Source organism: Petaurus breviceps, unplaced genomic scaffold (genome assembly GCF_028583685.1).
Source record: "Petaurus breviceps papuanus isolate PSGF00001 unplaced genomic scaffold, PetGlider_PUasm1.0 126, whole genome shotgun sequence".
NCBI lineage: Eukaryota > Metazoa > Chordata > Mammalia > Diprotodontia > Petauridae > Petaurus > Petaurus breviceps.
The window spans coordinates 55,618,231-55,628,328 of NW_027185655.1; the positions used below are offsets into that span (position 1 = coordinate 55,618,231).

Sequence of the window (10,098 nt, forward strand, 5' to 3'; positions counted from 1 at the left end):
GTGATTTGCCCATGGTCACACAGCTAGTAAGTACTAACTATCTGAGGCCAGATTTGAACTCAGGTCCTCCTGACTCCAGGGCCAGTGCTTCATTCACTGTGCCACCTAGATGCCCCATTGTAATGGGAATGCAAATTTGGAAGATCTTCCCTGCCCCTAGGCTAAAGTGCACCTGAAGCCTGGGATGGGAGGCTTGTTTTTCAGTAGATACTTCTTGATTGGCCAGTGAGTCAATAAGGTTGTTACATTCTCTGAGCCAGGAGAAGGGTATATAAACCCTGATTTGAGGCTTTGTTTTGGGGGCTCACTTTGAGAAGTGTTCTATGATTTGATCTGTATTCTGAAAAGCCATTGTCCAGAGCCCCTCCTCCCCCCCCCACTTTGAAAAACCCAGATGTTGACTGGGTATGGATGTAATGGTTGGACAGTTTGGAAATCTGTCTACTTGATCTGTTTCTGTCTTGATAATTCTGCCTGTATGCTTTGAAGTTCGGGGTGCTGACCTTTTTCCCCTGAACAAGGTAAACGATATATGTCTGACTGATTAATATATGTCTGACTGATTAAAGTAAGCTTGTTAACCCATTTTGAGTTGCTTTCCTTTATCAAAGCAGATCCAAGAACCTGTGTGAGCAGGCACCCTGGGGACACTGGGGTGCTTGCCGCTACACCCATCTATCTCTGTTTTAAGCAGTAATTATTTGTTGTTCAGATGTTAATATCTATTTGGATACAATTTCTACATAGATTTGAATTTGGAAAGAAGCTCAAGAGTCCAGTTATTCTAATATCCTTATTTTACAGGTGAGGAAACTGAGACTTAGGAAGGGTTAAAATGACTTGTCTAAGGTCACACAGGGAGGATTTGAACTCAGGTCCTCTGCCTCCACAACCAGTGCTCTTTCCCTGTTCCCTGTAGCATGCAGCTTAAATTTCCTTAGATGATGGGATAAGAGAAGATTTTGTCTTACCTCAGACTGAGAAGAACAGAAAGGGTAGAACTAATAACCTGATAGAGAGGTGGGCTCTCTGAAATATCTCCAGGTTACCTGGATTTTTCATTTATTTACTCTGGTATGATTGTCTTTTCTTTGGCACTCTCTCCACTGATAAAAATCAGCAGCTCATCTATAACCTGGAGTCTCAGAGGGTGGCCCAGGGCTCTAATAGGTTAAATCAGCTACCCAGGGTTATACAGCCCACATATTATGTTATATAGTTATTATATTACAGAGGCAGGACTTGACAAGCTCTCTATCCACCAGGCTGCTACTGCCTGTCAAAGCATTTAAAACCAACATTATTTCAACTACAGTATTTTGTCATTTTTCCAGTTGTTTAAAAAATGAGGTTTTTTGTGACATGGGGGAAGAGAAATAAACATTTATTAAACACCTACTATGTGCTCACTAAGCATTTGACCCATTTGATCCTCATGACAATCAAGTAAGGAAGGGGCTCAAAAGCACCCACATGGAAGATTAGGAAGAGGGAAGCTACAATTTAATCCCTAACAAGATGATTGGAGGGTCTATCCAGGCCCAAATAAAACAAGTGTGAACACTTTTTAAAATGGAAAAAAAGCAAAATATAAATAATCTACAAATCAATACTGCAATGTGTCTGTAATTTCATCCATGTGAGTACTCCATCCAAAAATTAAGATTGCTACTAGGGTGCATAGAAGAGAAACACACTAGGGAAATGTGTGTGTGTGCTATAATTAATAATACAATACAAAAACATAGCCACAAAAAAAACAAAAACAAAATCAGGTGTTTAAACTTTTAATAAAAAATAAGTAGGGGTGGCTAGGTGGTACAGTGAATAGAGCACTGGCCCTGGAGTCAGGAGGACCTGAGTTCAAATCCGGCCTCAGACACTTGACACACTTACTAGCTGTGTGACTTTGGGCAAGTCACTTAACCCCAATTGCCCTCCAAAAAGAAAAAAAAAGTGGTAGAGTGGATAGTCCACTATACTTGGAGGGGACAAAACATGGGTTCAAATCCTTCCTCAGCCACTATGTAGCTGTGTAACCCTTGGCAAATGACTTGGGCATACTCGATGCCAATTTCCTTTCCTGAACACCAAAAACAATGTCTTCATCTACTCTGAAGTCTACATGTGAATTACATCAGCAGAACATGCTTTTAAGGACTGGATTCATTGACAAGTCCCCCAACTAAATGGAAAATTAATAATTCCTACTTCTTAGCACAGTGCCTGAAACATAGAAGGTGACTGATAAGTGTTTATTGATTAATTGACTGAATGACTGACCTCACAAGATTGCTATGAGGGTCAAGTGAAGAGATGTGCTTTGTGGGGGAAAGAGGGGACAGGGGGAGTGGGGGAGGGGGAGACAGGGAAAGGGAGAAAGGGAGGAGGGAGAGAAAGAGAGAGAAAGCACAATCTATCTATCCATATTTCAAGATGATTTCTTTTTTTCCCCTTTATTTGTTTATTTTTAGTTTTTAGTTTTCAACATTCATTTCCACAAGATTTTGAGTTTCAAATTTTCTCCCCATCTCTCCCATACTCCCCCACCCCAAGATGGCAAGCATACTGATTACCCCTTCCCCAAGTCTGCCCTCTCTTCTATCCCCCACTTTCCACCCCCCTTGCCTCCTTACCCCTTATTTTCTTGGGCAAGATGGATTTCTATACCCTATTGCCTGTATATCTTATTTCCCAGGTGCACATAACAACATTCGATATCATTTCTAACCCTACCTACCACTTTACTGAAACTGCTCTTTCCACAGTAATCAACAATCTCAACTCCCAAACCCAATGGCTTTTTCTAAGTGATCTGTGAACCTATTTAGGCACCGTCAATCACTCCACTCTCTTCTCCCCTAGCATCTACAACACTACTGTGACCGCTGATGATTCCTTCTCAATTTCTTTTGCTGAACCATCATCTATATCTCACTTATTAATACTGTGTCACCCTAAAGGTCCATCCCAGCTCCTCTTTTTCTCTTTATTCTCTCACAGCAAGCTCACTGGGTCCTACAGGTCCAGTCATCTCTATGGGGATGACTCAAATCTCTATATCTATTCTTAATCACTCTCTTGAACTCCAGTTCCATAACACCAGCTGCATTCTGAGTCATCTTCCCTCTCCCCAGTTGGCTTTCAGGATCTCAAGATCAACATGTGCAAAACAAAATTAATTTCCCACCCAAGTCCCATCCATTCTCCAATTTCTCCTATTTCTATTGAGAGAACCACTAATATTTCAAGTCACCAAATTCAAAAGCTCAAAATTATCCTTGACTCTTCCCTCTTCCTCATCTAGCCCCTGTAATCAATCAAGTCTTGTTAATTCGTCCTCCAGAAAACCTCCCCCTCTTCCCCCTTTTCTCCACTCAGTTACTATTCATGTCTCCATGGACTACTGAGATAGCCTCTCTCCCCTTCCCAAACTATCCCCCATATATCTGTCAAGTCAATATTTCTAAATCACTAGTCTGTGCATGTTGCTTCTACTCAAAAATCTGCATTGGCCCTCTTGTGCCTTGTAAGACAAAATGCAAACTCCTCTACCTTCATTTAATAATAGCATAGCAATCTGGCTCCCCATCTATCTTTCCAGATTTAATTATCACTCCTTTTCATACATTCCCATCATACTTGTCTTCTAGCTATTCTCGGAATTAAGTAGACCATCTCTTTCTCCATGCCTACCTCTACCTACCCTCATCCCCATGCCTGAAATAAATTTTCTCCTAACCTCTATCATTTAGAGTTCCTAGCATCCTTCCAGGGTCACCTTCTACAACAATCCTTTCTTGACTTCCCTCTAGTTGTTAATTTTGTTCATCTTTCTACTGAAATTAATTTGCATTAATTTATCAGGACATGTGTTACATTCCTCTACTTGCGCATACTTTTTGCAACATAAAACTGTTTCCTTTATCTTTTCTCCAGTGTCTAGCACAGTATATGCCTTATACATAGTAGTAATCTCTTTTAAAAAAATGTTATGGGATAGGGACTAGACACTACACGCTAGTCTTTTATTTCATTGCTACATGGAATGCCAGGATGTAGAGCCTCCCTTTACCACACAGTCTCTGCAAGTTATAGCGTCCAGAGTACTGAGGAAATTGAGTGATTTACCCAGAGTTACAAGGCCAGTAAATCACAGAGGTAGAACTTCAGGTCTTCCTGACTGTAAGGCTAGAGCTCTATCTACTAGGGTAGGTACCCCTCATTAACAAATGTTTGCTAAATTGAAGAGACCAGAACAAAGAGGGCAGCATTTCCTCTGAATTGGTCATATGGTATCTAGAGTATTGTCAGGATACTATATTTTAGAGGGGACACTGATAAAATGAAGCAAATCCAGATAATATGAACTCAATTAATATTATGTCTTATGAATAGTTCAAAGGAATTCAGGATGTTTAGTCTTGAAGAGAGAAGAGTTAGAAGGGTCCAATGCTAGTTGTTTGCACTCATCTGAAGAGTTGTCATTTGGAAAAGAGAATGTAATTAATTTAAAGCCAGAAGGAACTAGGATCAGGGAAACAGAATTCAGTCTAATTTAAAAAGGAATTTCATGCTCTAAATCACTACTGACTAGAGAAATGCAAATCGAAACAACTCTGAGGTACCACATATCACCAGTCAGATTGACTAAGATGACAAAACAGGAAAAATGATACACGCTAAAGAGGATGTAGAAAAATTGGAAAACTAGTGCTTTGTTGGTGGAATTGTGAACTGATCCAACCATTTTGAAGAACAATTTGGAACTATACCCAAAGGGCTATAAAAAAGTACATACCCTTTGGCCCAGTAATATCACTTCTAGAGCTGTATCCCAAAGAGATCATACGCAAGTGGGAAAAGAACCAGTACATACAAAAATATTTACAGCAGCTCTTTTTGTGGTGGTAAAGAATTGGAAATCAAGTGGATGCCCATCAATTGGGGAGGGGCTAAACAAGTTATGGTATATGAATGTAATGGGATGCTATTGTGCTATGAGAAATGAGGAGCAAATAGACTTCACAATAACCCGGAGAGACCTATATAAACTGATGCTGAGTGAGGAGAGCAGAACCAGGAGAACTTTGTACACCATTACAGATACATTGTATCTGTGATGACTAATTTTGATAGACTGGGCTCCTCTCAGCAAGGCAAGGTTATAAGACAACTCCAAAAGACTTATGATGGAAAGAGATATCCACATCCAGAGAAAGAACTACAGAGTCTGAGTGCAGATTGAAGCAAACTGCTTACTCTCTTTTTTTTTGTTTTGTTCCTTCTTCCTCTCTGTTCATTCCATTGGTTATAATTCTTTACAATTTGACTAATGTTTAATGCGAAGGTATTTATAGAACCTATATGAGAGTGCATGCTGCCATGGGGAAAGGGGGAGGAGAGGGAGGGGGAAAAAATTTGGAATTCAAAGGATTGTGGAACTGAATGTTGTAAACTAAAAGTAAATAGATAAAATTTTTTTTAAAAAAAGAAGAATTTCTTAACAATTAGGAAAAACCAAATAGGTTGATTCGTTAAGTAGGGAGCTCTCCATCTCTAGCAGAGAGGAACTACTTGCTGGTAAAGTTTTAGAAGGGATCCCTGCATCCTGTAGGGCAGGAGATTAAACATTTTGTTGTTTCATAGACCCTTTTGGCACTCTGGCCTACAGACACCTTCTCAGAATGTTTTTCAGTATCTAAAATAGTACATATAGGGTTACAAAGAAAAGCAATTCTATTAAAAACAGAGCTATCTATCTATTTTTTTAAAAACAAGTTTATGGAGGTCAGGTTAAGCACCCCCTGCTGTGGTGGATTACACTAGCTAGCTGCTTCTAAAGTTCCTTCTGATTCTAAAATTCTCTGATCCCTTATCCTTACTTTTTAACCTTGAGATTATTTGTACCCAGTGGGTTTAAAAACCATCACTGTGAGTTTTTCTATTACTTCAGCTCAATTACAAAAAGATTTAGCACAGGTTTTCCTAGCTTTTCTTCTTTGTTCAGCTCAGGTGTGATCTTTAAAAAAAAAATCTTACCATGTGCAAACACTTAGAAAAACTATATTGTTATTATACACACATGGGAAATCACAAGCACCACAATACAGTTCTCCATGGACATTGAAGGGTAAGAAGTACACTAAAGCCCCAGAATGGAAAGGAAAGACCCAGAATTTTTGACCCCACGTTCTAAAAGTAATGAAAGTCCCTTTCACCTGCTTATGAACAGAGTAGGGGTTCTTCCCTTAAAAAAAAAAAACAAAAAAAAAACTCTCCACTTAAGTTTTTATTAAACTTGCTTATTAAAGTGCCAAGAACTGAGTACAAAGTATAAAACCTAAAAATCTTTATATGAAAAAACCGTAAATTTGTGATGTGTTTTTTCTCACATTGTCAGAGCAACAAGGAACAATTCAACGAAACGCGGTGTTTGCAGCGTCCCTGGGACTACCACAACCTCCCTCTTTACATTTTTTTCTCAATAGCTGAAGCTCAGGTTTCTCTCCTTTCCTCCCCCATCGCAACTCCACCCCACCCCCAAAACCCCAACATACGAATACATACAAAAGGAAACTTTTAAACTAGGATAGGTTAGAGTTGAATACCTTCTGAACGAAGTTTTCTGTTCTGTCAGCTATAGAAACACCGGCGCTTAGGAACCGAGAGTGGCTTAACCCGTTTCCAAAAGGAGGCGGGAGAAGTCAGGCCCCAGCAGCGCCCCCTCCCCTTCCCCGAGGGGTAAAGTGGCCAAAATAATGGGGCTGGCACAAAAGGAAGGGGGCGGGCCGAGCTACACCTGAATCTCACACCACAATCTAGTCTTAGAGCGCATAGGTGCGCGCACATCCCCTTGAAAGAAAAACCTCACAGACCCCAAAGAATGCTAGAGTTGCGACAAGCCAGTAGTGCAACTGGCCAGGTGGGTAGTTCTATACCTGGACAGAGCAGGCACCGCCCCGCGGCAGAGTTGGGAGGGTGGGGGTAACCCGAGTCCGGGGACCAGGAGTTCTACAGCCCGCCTGCCCGGAGCCCCTCCTTCAGAGACCTAAAGTACCTTTTAAAACTCTGGGGATGGGGGAGGGGGAGAGAGCGGTTCACTGTAGGAGCGGAAGGAAGGAGTGAAGAAGGAGGGAAAAAGAAAGCAGGAATCTCCACCCCTGTACAGGGGCAGGAGAGGGGCGGAGAGGCAACACAGAGCAACTGGAACCAGCGATCGCTCACGTCGCTTTTTACATTTGCAAACACAACGTGCAGGATCACAGATGCCTCCCCGCTTCGGACCTCAAAGAGCACTGGGCTTCGCAATTCACACAGAATGGAATCATATGTGTTTTTATACTTGTGTGTCCTTTTCCTGGACTAGGTTGTAAACTCCAGGGCCATCGTCTTGGCTAAACTTTGTAAACCCCTAAAGACAAACACACACAACGTACCCCATGGCTGGGCAAATGAACCCCAGGGCCACAGTCTTGGCTAAACTTTGTAAACACGACAGACAAACCCACCACAACACAGCACACCACACCACACACCTACCTCGGGGCTGAGTACACACTTATCCTAAGTAAACTCCAGAACCATATAGTCTGGGCTAAACTTTGTGACCTCCTTAGACACACATTCACATACAAACATAACACACACACACCCCAAACCACACCTCGCCACATACCTAGCCCAGGGTTAGGCACACACTTCAGGCCCCTGCTCATTCTTCTAAGTAAACTCCAGAGACCGTGCCATTAGTAAACGTTTTAATTTCCCAGTCCCCAACACTTCAGAGCTCGGTCCCACCCGCCTTTATCCCTGCCCTAGGCTGTATGTAAACTTCTGGTGCCAAATCTTGGCTCAGTTTTGTATCCCACCCTTCCCCGGCGGACCACTACCACAACTGGCGCCGGCACCTTACGAGATGCTCTGCATGCAGTCAGCTCTTCAAAACTGTTTGTCGAACTGAATTGTGGGCTTCACCTAAGTCCCACCACCCAGCTTGACCTCAGGCAGACGAGAAGCCCAGAGGGCACGAGGCGCCAGATGACCCTCCCCTGCCAGGCCCAGCACTTGTCGCAGCTCAGACCACCTCGGACCCCCAGCTTTGGTTTCCCGCTGACTCACCCAAGCAGCGGATGAGGAATCCAGTGGGGGGTTTGAGCGCCCGGCGCATCCAGCCCTCCCGGAGCGCCTCCAAGTGCTCCTCTTTGCCCTGGATCAGCAGGACCTGCTCGTCGATCCAGCCCAGGAAGAAGGTTTCGGCCACGGCAGCCGTCACTTTCTTGTTCCAGAAATGCTGCATGTTCTCCGCTTTGAAGTCTGCGAAGATCTCGTAGCCGATGTGGTGACGAGCTAGCTGCCTGCCCTGGGGCGGCTGCTGCCGCTGCTGGGGCGGCTGCTGCCCCTGCTGGGGCGGCTGCTGCCCCACAGATGGGGCCGAGGCCCCCTGCTCCTCTACGGCTGAAGTCTTCAACGCCGCCGGCCCCCCAGCTTGGCTCAGGACTATGGCTAGGGAATGGGGCGCGATCTGCAGAAACTTATCCATTTTCTGAGGCATCGCCCCCCCGCCTCTGTCGGGGTGACTGCCGCTGCTGGATCCCTTCTCAGCGTCGCCTACAGTTCCTGCAGCCACAAGGTATTGGCACTTGGCTGCAAAACAAAACGAGGAATGACACCCTGGCCACCACCGCCACCAGCCCCTTTTCCCAGCTCTCTCCAAACGAGGGAGGTCACCCAAAAGCTCCCTTCTCGTCCCATCCACAGCTGGGAGACCCTAACTGTGGTTATCCCAGGAACACCAGCCTACCTGCGGCCCCTACTCCTCCTGTTCCAAAGGACAGTCTCCCCAGAGAACTGGGGCGCAGATTGCAAACCCCACTCCTGGCCACTCCGGTCCCATGCCAGGATCCCACCCTTCCGGGGTCAAGGGTAGTCAGCTGGCTGAAAGTTACCTCCAGCTCGGGGTGGCCTTCTGGCCCTCACTCATCTTCCACCCTCGATCCCCCGGTGCATCGGCCCACAAACTTGACTCGCTAGGCGCCCTTGCCTTGCCCTCGGCGCCTGGCTGACTCCGCGCGGAGGGGGCGGAGAGGAAGGCGGGGAGGCGGGCAGTTTGCAGAAAGGCTGGGGAAACCTCTCTCCTCCTGAAATTAACCGTAGGAATCCGAAGTTAGGGGGTAGCCCTGGCCGTTGAGGAAGCCCTGGGGGAGGGAGGACGAAAGGGACAAGCGGCCTTAGAAAACATTTATTCTCAAGCTAAACTCCCTCTGAGTCATTGATCCAAGAGTTGCGCTTTGCCAGTCTCCTCTCTAACCCCCTAACTCTTGCAACCTTCACACTTTTCCTCCCCAAAAGAACAGTGAGCATTCCGACTTTTCAGCTAGGATTACCTTAGTAAGGGTTTCCAAAAGTTATCAACCCGTACTCACAACCGAATTTGGTACAATCTTTTTCTTCCCCAACCCCAAACACCTACAACCTATATGCACCGGTATATGATTGGATAATTCAATTCAATTCAACAAGTACGCACTTATCACACCCTTGGGAGACAAGGCAAAACAGTCCTGGCCCGAGAGGAGCTTAAATTCGGGGGGAGGGGAGAGGGAATATAGCATGTGGACAAATAAGAAAATAAAAATTTGCACAAATTAATTTTGGAAAGAGAGCCCTAAAAGCTATGGGCATCAGAAAAGGAGATGGCACCTGGGCATTGAACATGATTAGGGATTCCAAGAGGCTGTGGTTTAAAAAAAGGGGGGGGGGAGGGCATTACCGGCAAAGTGACAGCCTTGTGCCAAGACCAGGAGGAGACAGATGATCTTATAGCAGAAAACAACTGAAGCCGGTTTGATTGGAATTCTGATGAGGGGGTTGGGGGGAAGCGGGGTGGTGATTTGACAAAAATTGGGAGGCATAAGTTGGAGCTGGATTATAAAGGCTTTAAATGAAAAACAGGACTTTGTATATTATCCTAGAACAATAGAGAGCAAGGAAAGCATCTTGGAGAGTGGGGGAGAAGAAGCACGATCTGTGTTCATCACAGGAACATCATAGCTGCTGTGAATAAAGGATGAAGGAGAAGGGGGAAATGGGGGGAGG

The 10,098-nt window shown here is 44.6% G+C and overlaps 1 protein-coding gene across 4 annotated transcripts in view; it reads right to left on the bottom strand.

Annotated features, from left to right (window-relative positions):
* Positions 1-9,093, bottom strand: part of STOX2 (storkhead box 2) — a 317,208-nt gene extending 308,115 nt beyond the window's left edge. The window contains exons 1-2 of one of the 4 annotated variants that reach the window (XM_069096409.1): positions 8,949-9,091; positions 8,122-8,646 (exon numbers count right to left, since the gene is read on the bottom strand). In XM_069096409.1, the coding sequence (XP_068952510.1) occupies positions 8,122-8,554 (433 nt within the window). In that variant the 5' untranslated portion in view covers positions 8,555-8,646; positions 8,949-9,091. The other 3 variants (XM_069096417.1, XM_069096427.1, XM_069096464.1) reach the window with 3 other exon arrangements.
* Between the last annotated feature and the right edge of the window lie 1,005 nt (positions 9,094-10,098).